Source organism: Camelus ferus, chromosome 14 (assembly GCF_009834535.1).
Source record: "Camelus ferus isolate YT-003-E chromosome 14, BCGSAC_Cfer_1.0, whole genome shotgun sequence".
Classification (NCBI taxonomy): Eukaryota; Metazoa; Chordata; class Mammalia; order Artiodactyla; family Camelidae; genus Camelus; species Camelus ferus.
The window spans coordinates 7,276,278-7,297,702 of NC_045709.1; the positions used below are offsets into that span (position 1 = coordinate 7,276,278).

A 21,425-nucleotide genomic window follows, 5' to 3' on the forward strand; every position below is an offset into this window, starting at 1 on the left:
TTCTCTCTCATGTTTATTCATGCAGAGCGAAGCAGTTTTATAATTTGCACAAAGGTTTGGCATGGCTGGCCCTCTGGGTTTCTGAGATGGAGGAAAGATGATACCTCAGGAGCTGCTGCAGTGGGGGGTTTGAGGCTTGAAGGCAGAGGACTCCATCCTGGGTTCTGAGGCCCTCGCTTTGGCTAGAAACACTGAGCCTGAGCCTTGTGGCCCCAGGAGTGTTATTTGGCACCCAGAGAGGCAGATGCTTGTTGGCTGGATATGACAAAAGCAAGGTTTGTCCTTGGAACACTTCCACCCCTTCACTCTGCCTTTCTAAACTCCCTTCTATTGGTCTCTCTGCTTTTTAAGATGCTCCACCTGGGCTGGCCCTTTGAAGAGTACGCCAGGCTGTTGACTACTAGTTCCCAAACTTGACTGCCAATTAGAGTCATGTGGGCATCTTTTAAATGTCCAGCTGCCCTACCTGCACATCAGATCAATTATACCAGAACCTCGGAGGGAGGGGCACAGACATCAGCATCTTATAAAGCCCCTGAGGCGAGGCCATTGTGCAGCCAGGGCTGAGGAATAGTTGATCAGGACAAGTGCTTCTCCAAGGGTGATCTGCGAATCCCAGAATCTCTGGGTGTATTTGTGGGAAAATGCGGACTCCTGGGCCCACCAGCCCTCTAAAGCACTGAATCTCAAGGTGGGATCTGGAAAATCTGTGTTCTAACAAGCTTCCCCGGGTGATTTTCAAGCACCCTCAAGTCTGAGAACCATCCCTAAACCTCTCACTACTCCATCTGTTTCTCTCCATGTTTCATCCTTTTTTCTGTGATCGGTGGCTGTTTTCACTTTCCTTCAGCCATGCTGACCTTTCAGTTCCTCAAGGACAACCAGCTTCTCCCATCCCCTGGACCTCTGCATGTGTGGTTGTTCATTTGGAAGGCACTTTCCTCTCTCTTTGCCATTAGGGACTCAGCGAAGATAACAATGATGAAGCTATACCCCTAGAAGGGCGTTGTAAAGTGCATGTTTTGGAGGAGAGAAGAGTAGGCACTGAAGGGCCATGATCTGCTCCCTCTGGGACAGCTTGGTTCCCTAAGTCACTTAGCTGTCACTGGAAGTCATAGAGAGATTGCTCTAGAGATGGTGGGAGAAAAGCCAGTAGGTTTGATGTAGGTAGTGAAGGAACAGGAGCAAAGATTTAAGTGATGTGGTACCAACTGGGTCAGATACATTAAAGCGGCAGCCCTGGGCAGCCAGGGAGAGAAGGCTGTGCCAAGAGGCACCTTAAGTGTAGCCAGCAGGACCAGGAAGATGCAACTTTCGGCACCTGTGTCTGGGAGTGGGCGCCACAGGGAGGAGAGGGTCCAAGGAGGAGAGGGACAGCAAAAGGCAAGGCTGGGTGACGAGGGAGACACCCAAATGGAGGGCAGAGTTCCCTGGCTTCCTCAAATGAACAATGATGATGGGAATAGGTTAGTGGAGGGTGATTTTAATCTCTCAAGTCTAGCGTAATTGAGAATGTGTCATTTAATTTAAAGCTGGTTAAAATTTAACTGCCTATCAACTGTAGACCTTTTAAGAAGAATGCTCTTCTTTTAGGACAATGTTTCTCAAACTTTAATGCACACACAAATTTTTAGTAGGTCTGGGGTGGGGTTGAGATTCTGCATTTCTAACCAGCTTCCAGGTGCCCCTGGCCTGAGTACTACGCTTAGAGCAAGGAGGTTTGAAAATTCAGACTCTTAACAGTGGGGCCACGGTATAGCCCAACCCCAAAATGCCTGCCAAATCGTTAACTTTTATGTTGGATTGCCCAGGGCTTTAGAATCAAATATTTGCATGCATTCTAATCCTCTAAAAATTGCTATTCCAAAAATTAACATAGGGTAACTTTTTAGTAACCTAAATACTTGCTTAAATGGAACTCCCCAATTTTGACGTGCCAGGTAATACAAAAATCACTGCCATTTTGTGGCCCTGTTGAGCTGTTAAAAGTGCGACAGTGGATATTGACTAGGTTATCTGTACCTAGCATAAGATGGGTGACTAAGTCTACGCAGACTTCAGACGTGAAAAACATTTACACAATTTTCCCCCCCTTTTTTGGTCACCCATGCACAGCCTCAACTGGTAAACTCTGCCTTCCAAAAAATAGAGAGAGAGGACACTGAGTAAAGAGCAGTCCTTGGCAGCTGAGAGTTTGGTTACTGGAATTTTGTTAGGAAACTGTCTGAGTAACTAGATTTCACAAGAGGATCGGTCAGCACTGCTAACTCGTTCTGGGCGTCCATTCTGGCTACTGGATCATGATGTCAGCAGAGACGGGCAGTGGCAAGTTCACTGAGAGCACTGCCGGGATTTAATCCGAGTGCACACTGGGGTGGACAGAGAACAAAGGTCGATTTCTCAGCAGCTGCTGTATGACTACAGCACAGTAACTGCTCGGAAGGTGGGCCTCGAAGCCGCGCAGGGACACTGGCGCACAGGGGAACGTCTCCCACGCGTTAAGCGTCAGTTTGAAATGGGCTAGTGGAAGGGGGGCTGAGTTTACCTACTTCTTACAATTGAGACTGTAATTGTGCTCCAAGGGACAGACTAGATTGTGTGTGCGTGTGTGTGCGCGTGTTTTTTTAAACATTTTTTTATTGAGTTATAGTCATTTTACAATGTTGTGTTGAATTCCAGTGTAGAGCACAATTTTTCAGCCACACATGAACATACATATATTCCTTGCCACATTCCTTTCACTGTGAGCTACCACAAGATCCTGTATATATTTCCCTGTGCTATACAGTGTAATCTTGTTAATCTATTCTACATTTTGAAATCCCAGTCTGTCCCTTCCCACTCACCGCCCCCTTGGCAACCACAAGTTTGTATTCTATGTCTGTAAGTCTGTTTCTGTTCTGTATTTATGTTTTGTTTTGTTCTGTTCTGTTTTAGATTCCACTTATGACTGATCTTATATGGTATTTTTCTTTCTCTTTCTGGCTTACTTCACTTAGAATGACATTCTCCAGGAACATCCACATTGCTGCAAATGTGTTGTCAGTTTTTATGGCTGAATAGTATTCCATGGTATAAATATATCACAGCTTCTTTATCCAGTCATCTGTTGCTGGACATTTAGGCTGTTTCCATGTCTTGGCTATTGTAAATACTGCTGCTGTGAACACTGGGGTGCAGGTTGTGTGCATGTGTTTAGATGGATAAAATCACTAGGTTGGCTAAGACTTTTAAAAGCCTATCTAGTAAAATGCATTGCATCAGTCTGGCTCGAATGCCATAATTCCTAAACATACAGGAATCCTCCTTTTCTAAAAACTCTGCGGGTAGGTCTATTTCACAACTTTTCCCACAGTGACTTCTCTCTGTTTGGCATCTCCCTCAGTCAGGAAACATTTGTTTATGTCTAATACAAATCAATTTTTAAAAAGGTATCCAGTTCTTACTAAAAATCTAGAAAATGCTTGGCTCTGGAGGGACATCAACATGGTGAGGCGTGGTTCCTGATTACTTCTCATTAGTGGGAGGTCAGCTCTTCTGCAAAATTTTGCTAATCCTTCGTTCAGAGTTAATTTTTGCCCTGAGCTCCCATACTTTATTTACACACTTGTTATAGCATTTATCAGTCTGCTTTGTATTACAGTTTGAATGTACATATTATCTCCTTGCTGGATTAACATGCTTCTTCAGACCTGAAATGGAGAAGTTGGGATGAGCTCAGGGGTCCATCCCAGCTCAGGATTCTTTGCCAAATACTTTGAGGAAACCTCAGAGGAGGATTTAGGTGTTACTCTCCAGTGTTCGATGCCTTTGCTAGAGTACCTTTTATATTAAAATGACCATTCTGTGCAGAAGTGGATATAGTATTATTCACTGTGGCTTTATTTGCTGTAGCAAAGGATTGAAACAACCTAAATACCCATTTATAGGCCCCTGGTTAAATATAGGTCGGCACATCCATGCAACAGAATAAAATGCACCTGTTGAAGACTGAGGCAGGTCTATATTTGACAGTATGGACCAATCTCCAAGATAAGATGTGAAGAAAGTGAGATGCAGGGTGAATTGTATGAAGTGCTAATATTTGTAACAAAGGGTGTGTGTAACATGTGCATAGAATTTTTCTAAAAGGATACAAAAGGAATTTGTAACAGTGGTTGCCAACTGGGAGGGGAACTGAGGCATTGGGACAGTAGGGGTGGGTTGCTAAACCAGATCTCAGGGGATAAAAACCCCTATTTGTGGTGTATGAACATTTCTGTGGTGGAAACACGCCCATCATGGCCAATTTCAAGCTAACAGTGGTTTAACACTGGAGCCAATGGGAACCCATATGAGCGGACTCCAGAACACACCACGAGACACGGGGGTGGGGAGGTGGCCTACCTTCCACTGGAGACCCTTGGGGACAATTTGACTTTCTGATGCCACACTTGGTTGACGAAAATGTAATCAAGACTTTTAAATTTAGAAAAATGATCATGCTTCCACTGCCGCATTCCTTTAGCCTCTCTTCCCCCAGAGTCTTGGTTTTCTTCCCTTGGTAGTGTTTCTTCTGTTTTCCTGTACCCGTTCAGCCTTTCTGTCCAGGAACCCATCAGTGCAGTCTACACACAAAGAACACCACTCACCATTGGCAGCCTCTTGATGTGAAGGGAAGACCGCTACCTCCTGAGTGTAGAAGCTGCAGGAATAGTCCAGCCAGGAAAGAGCCATCTCCCAAAAGCGGCCACTGGTGATGCAGGGGCACATACAAAAGCCCAGCCTCCTAGCAGCTGTGTAGGTGAGTGACACGTCTGCAGGTCAGGATGTGACCATGCCAAACAGAGGCTTTTCTGTCCCAGCAGCCCACCCCCTGGAGCCGGCTGCAGCAGAACCCCGCAGCCGACCCCTCCCTCCCCCACCAGCCCAAGCTAGAGAGGAGCCCCCAGGAGCTGCTGGCCTCAAAGGTTCCTCCTCAAATCACCCTAGAAGCCATTTCACACCAGTCCCCAGGTCTGGCTTTTGTTCATGACTGGGTTCAACGTGTTTCTGAGAATTTGTGTCTTACCTTTAGTTTTCTCCTCTTCTTGGTCTTCTTGGTCTAACTTCAGTTTTCAGCTAAAATACATCTCCTTAGACGGTTTCCTCTCTGCTAAGCCTGTCACGCCCAGCCCTCATTAATCACTCGTTACACCTGTCAGTTAATTGTTTAACAGCTTTCTTTCCTGATCAGCTGAGCGCAATGCCGGCCTCATTTACAGGCATGTTCCCCAAACCCTGCGCAGTGCGCAGCACACATCAGGCCCTTGGTGCATGTTGGTTGAATGAATGAACGAGTGAGTTATTGTACACTCTTATGAAACCTTCAGAAGACGTCCAACAGAGGGAGGATTTTATTTGGAGAGGTCTTGAACATTAATTCACCTTCATTTACCCTTAAGGCAGTAACATTCTTCCTGGAGGCAGATGGGGGAGGATCATCGGAGGCTACATTAAATGCAGATTAAGACAAAGCCAACCACTTTGCATTCAGATGCAGCAGAGACACAGGGGATGGGCCCAAAGAAACCACGCACTGGCTTCCTGAGCCCACTACCAGGGAATAGATCCAGCGTGAGGCATTTCAATTGCTTTGGAAAATGGCCAAGTTCCATTACATAGCACCCCTAAAGAGGATACCTCAGTGATGAGCCCTTTCACCACGAGAGAGGGGGGTCGAGTTGTGGGTGCCCAATGCTCTGCTGCAATTTAGCCTTTGGTAGGTTTTCAAGGAAATTGTTTAATCTCTCAGAAGTGCTCAAATTCACACTGTTCCTTTGCTTTTGTTTTGGAATTCTTTAAACATCCAGTAAATTAGCTCTTTGTTAAGCAACTCAGCCAGCTAAGTCTGTGTGTATATAAGTGTGTGTTGGAGGGAGGGGAGTGGGGGCACCGTTTGTTGGCACGTATTGCCCCTGGGAGCTTGGGGGTATCAAAAAAGTAAACACTGATACTATGTCCTGGAAGCAATCAGATACAGGAGGATTTAAATGCAAATGAAGTCAGAGCAGGATGGTTCCCAGGCACCAGAGATTTAGCCATCCCACCATAACTAGACGTAATAGCAGGGCTAAATATCTGGAGAGGCAGCACCAAAGGGCAGATGCTCTATTATGGCTCCACACTGCCCCCCAGTGGCTTTCTGCTCAATGACACCCTCCTTGGATCTAACTTTCCGCGGAGAGAGTTAAGAATCTATCTGAAGGCACAGTATGCAGGATGTTAGATCTAGTCTGAGCCCAGATCCTAGGGCTAAAAACAGAGGGCTTCCTATTGGCTGAACAAACAAAATCTGATGACATTTGGGACCCTCGTCCTGAGAAAAGGCTCTGATGACGAGTCTTCTGCAGGTTACCAGAGACTCTTGGGACCCCAACAGCCCGACTGATTTGTCAGATGAGCCAAGTGGCCCAGGAAGGAGGCTGGTCAGCAGAGCGGGGCCGTGAAGAAGGCATAGCTCTGAGAGGGCGGAGAGCCAAGCCACAGGCAGATAGAGTGTAGGGGAAGGGCGACGCGAAGGAGGCTGCAACAGATCAAACGCTGGCCTCCAGAAGCCGGTTTTAGGACTGGTTTGACGATTCTCCCCTCCTGGTTCTCACCTTGAACAAGAAGGCAGCCACATTAAGCTGGCTGGAAAGATTATGTTAAAATTAACAACACTGCGGCTTCTCTACTTGACTCCAATGGCAAAAGCTGGGAAGGGTGCCTCGATAATAAGTTCTTTTTTTCCTCTAGATATTCAAAGAAGCAATCAATTCAATGATTAGAAAAAATTTGTAAGAGACTGGATCTTTTGCAAAGAATAAAGCATTTTCTGTTAAATACACGAAGGCTACTTGGCTGCACAGATATACCCCTTTTGGAATCTCGTATCATGTCACCAACTTGAAATCTTTGGAAATGCTTGACGGGTCCCTGCGTTTCCGGGGAGCACCCAGGACTGAGCAGTCAAAAACGCGCATGCGCCTCCAGCCCCGCCCGCTGGGTCCTTACACCCTCTTCATTCCTCTCCCCATGAGGCAAGCAAACACTGTCATGACCATCTTGGGGTTCACTTCAACCAGATCTTCTGGAAGGGCATACACTCTTGCTCCAATTTTTCGGGCCATGGAGATGGCATACCTAAAAGAGAAAAGAGGAAGAATGAGGGGACCCCTCAGGATCAGTTACAGTCGTTCTATATACGCCATCTCTGTGCTATACACTCCAAACCATAGACTACACATAGAGCTCACTCCTCGCGTGGCGGGAGCAGATCACAGGCTCCCTCCCACGTGTGTGGGCCGATCTGGGTTCGACAAAGCTCCTGACTCCATCAGACCTGCGGTCCGGCCTCCTGCTAATTACCAAATTTATTATTTGTCCTCAGAGAGTTTCCTAACTCCCTCCCCTTTTGATGCCGACACCATGCTTATTCTCTTGGGCTGTCCAGTGGCAGAAAAAGTCATAGAACTGAACAAGAACGTGTGCGAGGGAAAGTCTGCAGACTATGTTTCAACTGTAAGAACATTTGTACAAGGAAGAGGAAAGGGGACGTCTGTCTGTAATACCTCGACCTTATACATCAATTCTTTCACTCCTTGTTCCTTTCTAATCCTTGCCTACATGTATGTGTATTTATTTATGTTACTGTAACAGTAGAATAACCGAGTTTTACATGACACATTTTCCACATAAGATTATCATAGCTGCATCGGAATATTTTTGCTCTGTTTATGGTTAGATGAAGATAATTTTTATTAGTTGTAATCTATTTTCAAATGAGCCCCCGCTGTTACCTGGCAGTTCTTTTACTCGCTTCATTTATTATCTGGTAATGGTTACTACAGAGCTTCTCCAATCCACCCGAGTCCCACCCCTCCCTCAGCTCTCCTAAAATACCTTTACTCTTACTCTGGCCATCAATTAAATTAAGAGCATCAGGCAGGAGTAGTTCCCCATTCTTTCTCCTTGTCCATCTCTCAATCACTTCTTCTATATTAATTATTAATAAAATAAAATTTATTTTCCATTAAAAATATAGAGGAAAAATTGTTCAAAAGTTAGAAACTAGAGCTTAAAAAACAAAAACCAACCATGCTTAATCTTGCCACCACAGCCACTTTTTAGCGTTTTATATAATTCCTTGTACTCATTTTTCTAAATAATTTTGTATCTTTTGCCCTTTCAAGCTAGTGCTTAGCAACCTGGGCTCTGGAGTCAGACTTTGAATCTCAGCTGAACAACTTAAGATTTGTTAATCCTCAAGCAAGTTCCTTAAACCTATCACATCCCCCTTGAACATTTAGGCTCAAGGTCTTTTTGTTCTGTTGTTTTTTAAAAAAATGTCTGGGTCTTCATCTATGTCCTTCCTTCCGCTGCAATATTCGTCCTACCTCTCTCACCTGTTGGGCTCCTCCTTACTGGTCCTTTCGATCCACGCCAGCTTAGATGCTACATAGCAGGGCTTCAGTTCCCTTTCCATCCCCTCCGGAGCACCCGGAATCCTCCTTCCACACTATCCATCACACTCTTCTGTAACTGCTGTCTAATTACTTATCTTCTCTCCACTAGATTGTGCATCCGCATACCAGGAACCCACATCCCCCACTGTTCCAAACTGGGAACAGAGAGAAGGGCGCTGCTGGGAGTTACTGTGCAAATGGCAGCTGCTCTCAAGCTGGTGAAGACTCTGGTCTTGGGCCCCACCTCTGCCCACGCACATCCACGGATACTCACAAACAGGGGGGTTTATATTTGTGGCCACTGTGGACTTTATTTAGGAAGTCTCCCAAAGGTTATGATTAGGAAATTGGTTTTCTGAAACTAGAGAATTGCCTATCAATCGAAAGAGTCAATTGTTTTCCATTTCAATTGTTTTTAGTTGTTTTTTGTCTTGTGCCTGTGAACACTTGGGGCCTTAACCTACTATTGCATGGTATGGAAAATAATGATGGTGGGAACGCATAAGTCATGAGAAGAAAAAGCATCAACAGTGAAACTAAAATGTCTGCACAAAGGCGCAGGCACTAGACCTCACAGCTGCCCAGCGGCCAGTTGGTTCTCCCCCCCGGACCTCAGGTTTAGTTACATACTTTGCATTGTTGAGTTTCTCTTCATCGTTCAGGTTTTCTGTCTTCAGAAGGTCATAGTTAATGGAACCTGGCTGGATGGCGTCGATGAGATCCAGAACAGGCAGACTTGTGCTAATCTTTGGATCCTGCACAGAGAGAAAGCATGGGTTTCATCAATATGCCTCCGAGTTACTTCTATTTGGCTCAAGGGTCATGGGTGGTTCTTTCCTCTTAAAGATGAAACATATACATCCTGTCTGGGAAATGCCACATGTGTGTGGCACATGGTGGTTCCAACTCACTGTCGTTTCTGTAGGGACATCCGTAGCCTCCCGGTGGCTCACTAAGCAGAGGAAACCCATTGTCTGCCAACAGACAGAGGGCCATTCTCAAATAGTGAATGGAAGTTTGCACAACTAGAGGAAAACAGAGGGGCTAAAGTATGTTTTATTTAACTACTGGTTATTGGTAGAGGAAGGGATGATTTGAAAAAAAAAAAAATCAGAAAGGAAAGACTAAAGATATTAAGAGGAATCTTGCTTCATTTGAGAGAGGAACATCCCAGGGGTAACGGGCAGGGACAGTGACGAGGTCTCAGTTGGACAGGAGATTTCAGTAAATGGTCCTCTCCTAGGGACCTCAGGGAAAGAAAAGAGTCTGGGAGACAGTGACAGCAATTATATTAGATGCAACGACAGTAACTAATATTTGTTTGTATCTCACGGTGTGCTCAGCACTTTCTATAGATTATCTCACTTCTTGCCATAGCCTTGGATGGAGGCAGCTAATCTTAATTTACAGCGAACAAAGGGAGCTTCTGAGGTCAAATGACTTGCTGATAAGTGGTGGGGCTGGGATTTGAACCAGCTATTCTGACTTAAAATCCTGGGCTCTTTCTTTGGCACTTTGTAAGCGGTTTGATGGGCACACCCAGAGCTGTGAATGCTTCTAAGGTGAGAACGCACAAAACTCTGCACCATCTTTTCTCTCTCCCCAGGGACCTGTGAGTACAGACATGGAGAGGCAACTGCGTGTCACCGTCTGAGCAGTCAGGTCCAAACACCTCACACCTTGAGGGTCCATATCAGAACCAATTCTAAGCAAGAAGCAAGACATAGGACCCCTGCTAGAGGCAAGGTCTTTGCAGTGGTCCTCTGTAGACACAGAATAACATACTTTTAAAAAGTTTGTTTATGTATTTATTTATTTATGTATTTATTTATGTATGTATGTATTTATTTATTTATAATGGAGATCCTGGGGATAGAACCTGAGCTTCTATCTCCACAGAATTTTTTGGTGAAGAAGCACAGGGGAAGCCACACGGAAAGACACGAGTTTTGCCTTCATTCTTACTTTCTTCCCGCAGTCTCGCTGGGCTGACGGGCAGAGAAACGGCCAGCAGCTGGCCACGTTCATAGGTGAGGGACAAGGGCTGTTTCCACTGTGGTTGATCAGGAGTGGGCTGTGTTTATTTTTTAAGGGTTTCACTGAAAAGCAGTGTGGGGCTAATTTGACATTTTCCTTTTGTGGTCCTTTTTACCTGATCAGTTCTGTAATGACTCAGTGAGAAGACAGAAGAAAATAAGCCCAGAGCATCACAAGGAAAAATAAAACCTGTCAAACATTTCCATGAATCCTTACAGGACCATCCCAGAAGCTTCAGGGTAACGCAGTGGGCAGCATCACTGCCAAGGGACAGCTGTTTCACAGAGAGATGCACCCGTGGGGCTGTTTAACCGGTCACTGCGTGGCCATGGTCACGTGACCCATCGATACATTCTGCTCTATAGCCTCACCTCGCAGCTAAAAGGTGTTTTCCCCTCTCAGATGGGTCACCACCTGCAGTTACCCGCTGTAACCTCAGGAGTCACCTGAGCTCCAGTTCCCTGACTGTAAAAATGGGGAAGTGGTGAAGCTGTCTTCACTGCATCTGTGACGATGAAATGAGGAGCCCCCAGGACAAACAAGGGGCCCCTGGTACCCAGAGCGCGATCCAGCCTGAGTGCCTTTCCCCACCGCCTTTCCAAATCCCGCTCTCTTTATGGAAGAACTTGCTCACATCTGTCCCGGCCTCCACTCCCACCTCTCCTCAGCTCCCCAGATGCAAGGGATGCTAAGTGGAGGGGGTACCGAGCTGGCTGTTTCGTGTGCTGAGCTCACCAGCCTAGAGACAGCCCTTCTGCCCTTTCTGGGAGGGGAGAGATTTCCACTTTTTTCTTGATTTTGAAGCAGAGGACTGATATCATGATGAACTGCCTCATCGACCCTGTTAACATAACGGAAGGGGCCCCTCCCCCGAGTCTTGACCTTTAAACCAGAAAAATGTAGTTGAGATGCAACACAGACATTCTAATATGGACCAAGGGTGCAGGGCCCTTGAGGAAGGATCCAACTAATGTATAAAACATGAGCTGAGAAATGTAATAAAATATAATGCTGTGATTAATAAAAAGGGGATTTGGATACAAGTAAACAACTGCTTTTTCTCAAAAAAAACACCGCATGGGAGCTCTTTAAGCATTTTACATTTCACCTTCATTATGTTAATAATCTGAATCATGGAGCTGTACACATTTAAAAAATATTATGTTTCTTACTCCTTCGGAAGAACGATGCCTAAAATCACATATAAAATGGGTTTTTTAAATTGGTTATTATGGGAGAAAATGACAAGAAATTCATCAACGAACTGACCTAGGAACATCAAAACAATGCTTGGGTCATTCAAGCAAAATCAAAATGGGAGGGGAGCCTCAGAGACCTCTCCCTGGAGGTCGCCCTTGAAACCAGAGTGAACACAGTGAAGATGAGCATGAAGCTCTGGTGGCCGTGAGCAGCAGACAGAGCATGTTACCTTGAAACTAGAGATGGATGAACTTTTCTCCGCTTCCTTCAGTGTCTCATTCACCCAGTTGACAATAATGTCATCGTTGACCTTCTGCCCGCCTCCAATGTCTTCAAGAATATTCAGTGTGTACCTGAGCGAAATCAGGAATGATTTCTCTTTTGTAAGTAAGTTCATTTGTGTCTTATTCTTTTTTTAATACAAAACAGAAACAAACAGACATAGAAAACAAGCTTATGGTTACCAGGGGAAAAAGGAGGTGGGGAGGGATAAACTGGGAGTTCCGGATTTGCAGATACTAATTACTATACACAAAATAGGTAAGTAACAAGTTTCTACTGTGTAGCACAGGGAACTGTATTCAATATCTTGCAGTAATCTATAATGAAAAAGAATATGAAAAGGAATATATGTATGTATATGTATGACTGAAACATATGCTGTGAACCAGAAATTGACACAACACTGTAAGCTGACTGTACTTCAATAAAAATAAAAAGAATGATTTCTGGAGAAGAGTTGCTAAATAATTCTTTATCACAGAGAGTTGCCAGCATAGAAAAGTTCTTTTTTTCCCCTGGGTCTGTCACAGAAGATGGCCTGGACAACATTACATTTGAGGATAAAAAGAATATATAACAATATTAGTTCCTTTTAGAAGTAACAAAATGTAAATTTATGGTGAGAGAGAGATGCAGAGGGAATAGCACTGTCATTGTCAGATGAGAAAGCAGAAGACAAGAGAAGGAAAGAGAACGGAGCCAAGGATTTGAAGCAGTGATGCTTTTCTTAAAGGAACCATTACCATCAAGGCACAATTCAATGTTAGAAAAGCCCAAAGGGGTCCTTCTGCCACCTTAAGGGAGATGCGGGGGGGGGGGGGTGTTAAATGGAATCAGACGCCTGCTTGTGAGGACATCAGAACAACAAAGGGAGGAAGGGTTAGTATCGGTTGGAGACTTCATTCTAGACAGTCCACTGGGCACCAAGTGCAAATTCGAAATTTAAAAGATCAATTTGGCTTGTGTCTACCTAGGATTTTCCTTGTGAGATAATCACTCCCTATCATCAAACACGTTTGGGGGGAACTGTGCTATTAAACGGAATCTTCCAGGTAAGATCTGGATGTTGCTGGTGTTTGCGCACCGCGCTGGGCTGAAAGGCCCTCTGTCAAAACACAACGGCCCCTGCAGCCAGGGCCTCACCCAGCAGTGGAGGACGGGTCGGGTGTGCGGCTGGAGGGGCCGTGATTACAACTTACATGCCTTCCTGGCATCGGACACTTGTTTTATTCATTTAACATGTGACTCAGAGGGACAAGCCTCGTTCTGTTTTTCCAGGACCTGTCCCAACTTTACTGCCCACAGCCCGCTTGATTTGGGGAGCAGCCTCTCTTTTGCCTGCCTCTGACTCTTGGTTCATTCTTGGTAACATATCACTGCCAGCAGCCTTCTTGCCTCAGGCTTTTGTCTACAAATTTACACACGCAACATGCCAGCTTTCCATTCTGAGAACGATTTCCAGGCTACTGAAGGGGAAAGGGAGGTTTCAGCTTCCATTTGTACTTAGGGGGAAACAATGACGTGCAATTTATTGTCCAGATAAATGACCAAATTAGCACATCTGTGCAATCTAATGAAATAAATTCCAGCTAGAACTGGCTCTAAATTGATTAGATCTGTTACTGTGTGGCACAGAGAGAAAAAAAATTCCTTTCTGGTGGTATTTACATAATTATCAGTCATTTCATTGCCGTCAATAGTAACGTATTTCTCCGTCCATTTTCTCATAAGCACAGTTCTTGTAAACACTCACGAGCAATATGACTTATTAACCAGCTGGAGACACAGCAACAAACTGGACTTTATCATATACATACCAGCCTTAAACAATGACATTGGGTTGCATTTTTAGAAAACTTCCAAAACAAAAATCATATTACAAGGTGATTTTCAGATATTATGAAATGTGAAATAGAATAGAGTTGTCCTGAGTTATTTTTTAATCACAAAAATAGAAAATATCAAAGATTATTTCAGCTCCAAACCCATGATTGATTTATCTGCTGCAACTAAAGACTTTTGCTTTTTTTTTTTTTAAAGCAATCAGTACCCAAAGTCAATCTGTTAAGAATTAAAAGCATGTGTGAAAGAAAATAGAGACTAGCTCAGAAATCATTTCCGAAAATATACTGGTGAGAATGTCCATTAGGAACTTTCAGTGATGTTCTAGATACATGCAATAAATAGAAGCTAGAGGTAAAGTTTCTTTAGCGCTAGAGTTTTCTGTGCCAGAGAAGCCTTATGACGTCTGCCTTCAGTCATTACAGAGATCCCAGTTTAGAAAGGGGGAGTGGAGCACCATACTTGATAAAGCAAATGTAAATCAGGTAGCTAAGTTGGTTATGATCACTTCTGATTATCCTTCCTTACCTGGAGACACTAACGTAATTACTCCAAGGACCATTATAAATATTAGGATCTGCAGACAGTGGCTTGGGAATAAAGCTCAAGTGCTTAGGGACAAGACAAATCCTGTCTCTGCTATTACCTTGTTAGACATAATGTAATGTGACATATGGTTTCCAGGGCTTCCTTCCAGGTAGGAAAATGAATGCAGTCACACTAACATGGGTTCTAATTAAGGAATGGAGGACTTCTGCCTGCCTCATGCTTTCGTATGCAACATGGCTTATTTTTCTCACCATTTATTTTCTATCTGTATACTTTGTTATATTCTACCGTTGTTTAAATAATACAGCCACATAGCTCTCATGTTAATCAAATTTTTATTTGGCTCTAAAAGATATCTAAAGTTCTCTGTTAAAGAACTAGCAGGAAATTCTGCTACTTGTCATGATGCAGTAACAGAGACCAGATTACTCATTGCCTTAAACACGTAAAACACAATGAAAAAATATGAAACAATGCTGTTCAGCCACTGGACAACAGGAAGTGTAAAACAGTGGTCCCCAAGAGAAGGAAAACAATTGTGGTGAGCCCTGACTGTCCCAGCATGTTGCATGGAGAGGGTCCAGGCTGCAGTGGAGGGAGAGAGAACTCAGACAGAGCATGGCCATCCTCCTGAGTGGAGGAGACAGGGCTGAGAACTAAAGGAAGCCAGGGCACCAAGAATTTGAGTGGCAGAACAGCAGGGAGCAGACTGCTGCCTGGAGAGGACCAGTCACCTAGAAAGAAAGCTCTAGAGATCTTCAGAGGGTTGGCGGCAAGTCTTTAGCTGAGTACTACTCAGTGCACGCATGTGCGGGAACTACTGGAGGCTGGGAAAAGAACTTTCAGAATGAATGGACAGGATAATTCTTGGAGCTCACACAGGCTGGAATAAATTGGGTTCCCACCAGTCAGAATGGAAAAATCTCATGAGACATGGAACATTCAGTAAAATACTCAGAAGAGCGGATCTCAGTATTGAGAGATAAAATTAGCTCAAGACTAATTAAGCTTTTAAGCAAGCCTCGAAAGGATCAAACCGTGTTTAAGTAACTGCATCCCAAGACAAAATTCAGGAACGTTTAAAGGGTTACAGAAATATCCAGCACACTGTAAGATAAAACTCACAATGCCTCACATACAATGAAAAATTAGTAGACATGCAAAGAAGCAGGAGAATGTGACCCATAATGAGGGGAAAAATCAGTTAACAGAAACAGACCTAGAACTAACAGTTATTGTAATTGTATTGTATATATTCAAAAAGGTTAACGAGATATGGGAGATGTCAGACCTAAATCAAATTTCTATACATGAAAACTATAATGTCTGAGATAAAAAAACATATACACTGAATGGGGTTAACAGTAGACGTTGCAGAAGAAGAGAGTGGTGAATTTAAGACAGGGCAATAGCAATCTCAAATGAAACAGAGAGAGGGAAACGCAAAGGAAAAAGATGATTTGAGCATCAGTGAACTCTGGGCTAACTTCAATGACCAAATATATGTGTACCTGGAGTTCCCAAATAACTAGGGTGGGTGGGTACAGGAGTCATATTGGAAGAAATAAAAGCCCCAAATTTCCCAAATTTGATGAAAACTATAAACCCACAGATTCAAGAAGCTCAACAAACCTCAAGCTCAAGAAAAACCAAAGTATATCATAATCAAATTGCTTAAAATCAGTGATTAAGAGAAAATCTTAAAAGATGCCAGAGGAAAAAAGATGTATTATATACGGAGGGACAAAGATAAGAATGACAACAGAGCAACTAAACCTCAATTTAAAAAAAAAAAGGAATGACAACAGATTTCTCATTGGAAACAATGGAAGCCAGAAGTCAATGAACATGATCTTCAAAATACTGATAGAAAAAACTATCAGCGTAGAATTCTACACTCAGAGAAAATATCTTGCAAACGTGAAAACGAAATAAAGACGTTTTCAGACACGAAGGTGAAATAATTCCTCACCCATGATCTGCACTATTAGAAATACTTCTAGTAGAAGGCAAATCATATTAGGTGGAAATCTGTATCTACACTATACAAAGAAGGACACCTGAAATGACAAATAGGGCATATTTCTCTCCTTAGTTTGAAAGTCCTGTTGAAAGATAAGTGACTATATTTACACAAATCAGTTAAAAGGATGGAAAAAAGATATGTCATGCTAAACTAATCAATAAGCTGGAGTGGCTTTATTAATACCAGGAAAGGGAGGTTTCAGAGAAAATGGTATTACCAGGCATAAAGAGGGTCACTCTGCATTGAAAAAGGGTGTTTCATTGAGAGGACATACTCTAAAACACTGATGACCCTAATAACAGACTTTCAAAGCACCTGAAACAAAACTGATTGAACTGAAAGGAGAAAGAAAAACAAAAAAGCAAAACAGGACACCCCCACAACAGTCCTTTGGTTTTAAGTTTAGCTTAAAATATAGTTTTATTGGATTAAATCACATCCCTGAAATTTGCTAGTATTTTATTTTGCTAGATAATATAACCCATTCAATAAAATACCATTGCCCTGAGTTGCATTACCTTCTCATCAACTGCCAAATCAGGGCCAGTGTTAGGGTGCGGTTTCCTTCATTGAGATCTTGCCCACCGATGCCAACCAGGGAAAACTTAGCTTGATTCTTCCCCAGTTCCACAGCATAGTTACAGTTCTCAAGCTGTTAATGAGCAGGGAGGAAAACAATGAATGTCATCATCTCTATGATGAGAAATACCAGAGAAAGTAAGATAATAAAATAAAGCCACAAAAGGAAATAACTTAAGGGCAGATCGAATGATCTCTCAAGTCTCTCCTGGGTCTGCAATTCTGGATTCTAAACTAGTCAAATAATTTTCCGCCTTTTCTTCAATAGAACCCCTCACTTCCACTAACAAAAATATTCATAGTGTACTTCAAGTGCAGAACCCAAATGAATGACTGTTATAAACATTTTCATGGCTATATCACACTATGTAACTGGAGGGCTATAGTTGGTAACCTGTCTATAATATTCCTAAAATGGTTAAATTCAAAGAGATTGAAATGGCAAATCTGGATTCTTCATCCTGTACGCACACAGTAGACTGAGATGTGGGACAGGTATTCCTGTGGCTACTATGCCTAGATCACTAGGTTACAGAGACAAGAAATGCAGGGGAAGGTTTGCCTCAACCCCATGACTGCTTTTACAAAACAACATGTCCTCATTGCGTTGAGAGTAGACATATGATTTGTACAAGTCAAACTGTTAGTACCCGGCTTCAATTCTTTAGAAAATTAGAATGAGGATCTTGCTGAGAGAAAAGCAACCCTGTAGCTCTGCTTGCTCTAATTACCTTAATTAGAATTTTTACATCATAACATTTAAAGACATCCAACATGGAATTATAAATAAGTAATCAACTGAAATAATGAACCCACTTTAATCAAACCATTCAGATTCCTGATTGCTGTACTATAATTGAATCCCTGGATAAACATTTCTTATCTAAGTTTGGCCTCCTGATAAAGTATTCACAAGGCGCTCTTGCAGGCTCGAGGCTTCACCTGCCTACTAGAAGGTCAGAAGAGTCGTTGTTTACCTTCTTCATATTACCCCCCAGTTTGGGGTATGGCGGTTTGTTTACTCTGTTCCAATCAACAGGGACTTTAATCTTTTCATAGAGCTGGAAGATGACCAGGGCATCTGACAAGTCACTGAACAAAAACAAACACAAGAGAATTCTCAGATCCCCAGCATTTATGAAGGGCCTGCAGTGGGCTGGGCACTTCCTTACACCTTAGCTCAAGGCACATTCACGGGAACTTGGTGACATCAGTAGCTCTATCTTCAGAGGTGAAGAAACTCTGACTCAGTTTCAGAGAAGGGGAGGAAACTTACTGGAGGTCTCCCCCGTGTGAGGGTGGGGGTGGGGTGCCTATGTCCCTTCAACAGAAACATGCTGCCTCCGGGAAAAGAAATGTGATCTAACAAATGGCACAGGAGACACAACCATGAACTTAACATTGACTGTCTGGCCTGCATGTGAGCAGATCCTGGGTTTACAACGTGTATCAATTAGTCCTTTTGCTGCTGGGGTATGATTTTGTACTAAGCACACAGCAAAGCTGACGGATGGAAGTGAGTTCCTCAGATGAAGATTCAACATCAGTCTCTCAGCTTGGCATTTCCCCCTGCTCATCCAGGTGCACACATTTTGTGAAGAGCATTGCACAGGGGGTGGTATTTGAAATCTTGGGGATCTTTCCACATCGTGGTATCTCACATTAAGGAAGAGTCACCCAATATTCTTACCTGTACAAATGATTGACTCGAGGGTTAACACCCAAGGAATTCATCCAGTTCCTAAATGTCCGCTCTTCTCTTGTCTCACCTAAATGAATGAAGACCGGTTATCTTCCAGGCACCTAGAAACACTCCTTTTTTTTCATGATCAAAATTTAATGAAAGAGGCTGTAATAAACACTGAAAATAGAATGAAAAAATATATAAACTCTAATTGATTTGGATGAGGGTTTCTATTCTCTTTGTTTTTTGGGGGGGTAATTAGGTTTATTTATTAAATTTTTAATGGAGGTACTGGGGATTGAACCCAGGACCTATGCATGCTAAGCACGCACTCTACCACTGACCTATACCCTCCTCCTCACCCAAGAGTTGCTACTCTGTGTTAATTTTTTTCCATTTCAATTCAACAAGTGTTTCTATGACATCTGTTAGTAGCATGCAAGAGCCCGTGTGGGGAAACTGTTACGAGTTGGCCCTTAAAGGCTTACATTCCTTCTGGAAAAAACAAGACTTTCAGGCATCAAAGAGGGATCATGCAAGCTAGAGGACTAGCATACGAGGTAGATATATTTGCTACTTGAGTTGAAATGAAGGAGAGACTTGTAGGGGCTAAATTCAGAGGGAGTGGAATTTGAGCTTTATCTTGTAGGGCTAGTAAAATCTGGAGAGGAGAGAGGAGAGGATCTGGGCGGATAAACAGGAAATGGCAGTAGGAGACAGTGTAAATGTGAACACAAAGGGAGCGACAGGCAAGGTCTGTATTAAAACCATTAGGGACTGATTTTTCAGGGGTCTGTGTTGTACAGTTCACAGAGATAAGGCTGTCTAGTGGCTGGAACCATAATCAGGGATCTCTGAATGCCAGGTAGCAGATTTTTGGTTGATATATTAGACAATGACAGTCATTATGGGTTCTTTATTTATTACTATAATAAATTCTTGAGCAAGGCAGAGAGATATAATGAAAGCAGTACTGTGATGTGCCTGGCAGCAGTGTGCAGAGTTACTGACAGGCAATATGCATTTAAATTAAACACACCGAGGGGACAGCGTTTGACACTGGCACATGGGCACATTCAAGTGCTTGATGGATGGAGGACCAGGCCCCTCAGACCTATTGAAATGGTTGGTGTATGATTTAATAAGAGTCCAGAAGAGCAGAAAGGAAAAAATAACAATCTCAAAGTCATTCTGTAGGAAGAATTATTAGTACTTGCTGATTCAATAGATTTAGGGGCAAAGGAGAGGAAGATATCAAAGTGGAACCCAGGGTTTTGGTGACTGAAGGGGAAAAAAGGTGGTATGATGAAAGGAAATGGAGAATTTCTATAGGAGGGTGGATGGGATGGGGGTGGGGCAGGTGGAAAGGCAGTGGGGGAGGAGAAATGATCATTCTGTGTTGTACATGCTGAATTTCAAGTGACAGTGCCTTCAAGTAGGAGTGTTCTAGAGGCAGCTGGAAATGGCTGATTAGAGAGCTTGATATATATATTTGGTAGCCAACAGAATGCATGGACCCCCTGACCACAATTTATCAAATGATACAAATGCAGCAATGTTGGAACACGGATTGATTTTGCATTTCCAGCTAAAGCTGAAGAAAAGGATCAACCAATACTGGATTTCCCTTCTTTCGTGATACTCATTTATTACTACTTTGGTATTGATTTTTCTGTCTCAGTGTTGGGACTAATTCATGACGAAAAAAAGAAAAGTAAACATCTCTGGCACTTCTTTCTGTTAGAACTTGACTAAAAGTGTGTGATTTTTGTCCAGTCTTAGGGCATTAACCCCCAAAATATAACTGTCATGGATTTTGCGCCAGAAATATTATTTTGTGGTCCTTATTACCGAAGTCAAACAAGCAAAACAAAAATCTCAGTAAGTACCTCTTAGCGTAAGTTAAATATCATTTTTAGATGATGAGTGGCTGCAATTTCTTGCCTCTAGGAATTAACATTTAGTCCATTAAGTACATAAATTAGGTTTTTGGAGCTCAGGATTTATTTCATCCGATAATTGAATACATTGTCTTCCCTAAAACATTTAATTCTGGTAATGGATGGAGCCTATGTATAATGAATGTGATATAATGGTATTTGATTATTCTTGCTTGGCTGTAATTGACTTGATTAATCTATTTATTCTTTGTTATGTTCCAGAGAATTGATGACCAGTTTGCAAATCTTCCGTGTGAGGGGCTTATATTTGCTTAGGAGGTGATTTTGAATGGTCCCTGAATTAGAATTGTGAATGTTTTTCTGAACACTTAAGCAACTGGTCTCCAGTTACCTTCAAGAGCCCCCCAGTCGATGTCCTGGTTCTCTGGTTTGTGCAGGGCAGGGTATCTGTTAAAGAGGTTGGCAATGAAAGCCAAGTTCAACTTGGGGTTCCCTCGGACGACATCTGTGGCTGTGACAAACTGTCGGCAGCCCAGCCTCTCCGCCTGCTGCAACATGCATTCTGCCCTCTGGATGTCATCCTTCTCCTGCAATGAGAAAGGACAGACGTCTCAAGGCTGGGTCAAGGCTCTCCAGGCACAAAGTAGGCACTGATAACATGAGAAAGAGATGGGAATCTTACTGAAACCCTTAGTATTTAACCTCAGACATACACTTAGTCACAGCAAATTATTACCTGCATTTGCCTGAACCAAAATCAGAAAGTCACAGTAAAAGGAATGGTAAAAGTTAAGTAATCGAGTCCTCCCATCTCTCTACAGAACAGAACCATTTCAGGTGAATGGTTGTTTGTCTTGTTT

General features: G+C 43.0%; 1 protein-coding gene across 1 annotated transcript in view; it reads right to left on the bottom strand.

The window, feature by feature from the left end:
* Positions 1-5,342: 5,342 nt before the first annotated feature.
* LCP1 (lymphocyte cytosolic protein 1) overlaps positions 5,343-21,425 on the bottom strand; it is a 49,418-nt gene continuing 33,335 nt past the window's right edge. The window contains exons 10-16 of the mRNA XM_006187346.3: positions 20,957-21,152; positions 18,671-18,749; positions 17,958-18,072; positions 16,920-17,053; positions 11,932-12,055; positions 9,096-9,220; positions 5,343-7,143 (exon numbers count right to left, since the gene is read on the bottom strand). Coding sequence (XP_006187408.1) covers positions 7,011-7,143; positions 9,096-9,220; positions 11,932-12,055; positions 16,920-17,053; positions 17,958-18,072; positions 18,671-18,749; positions 20,957-21,152 — 906 coding nt within the window. The 3' untranslated portion in view covers positions 5,343-7,010. The remainder of the gene's footprint in view (positions 7,144-9,095; positions 9,221-11,931; positions 12,056-16,919; positions 17,054-17,957; positions 18,073-18,670; positions 18,750-20,956; positions 21,153-21,425) is intronic.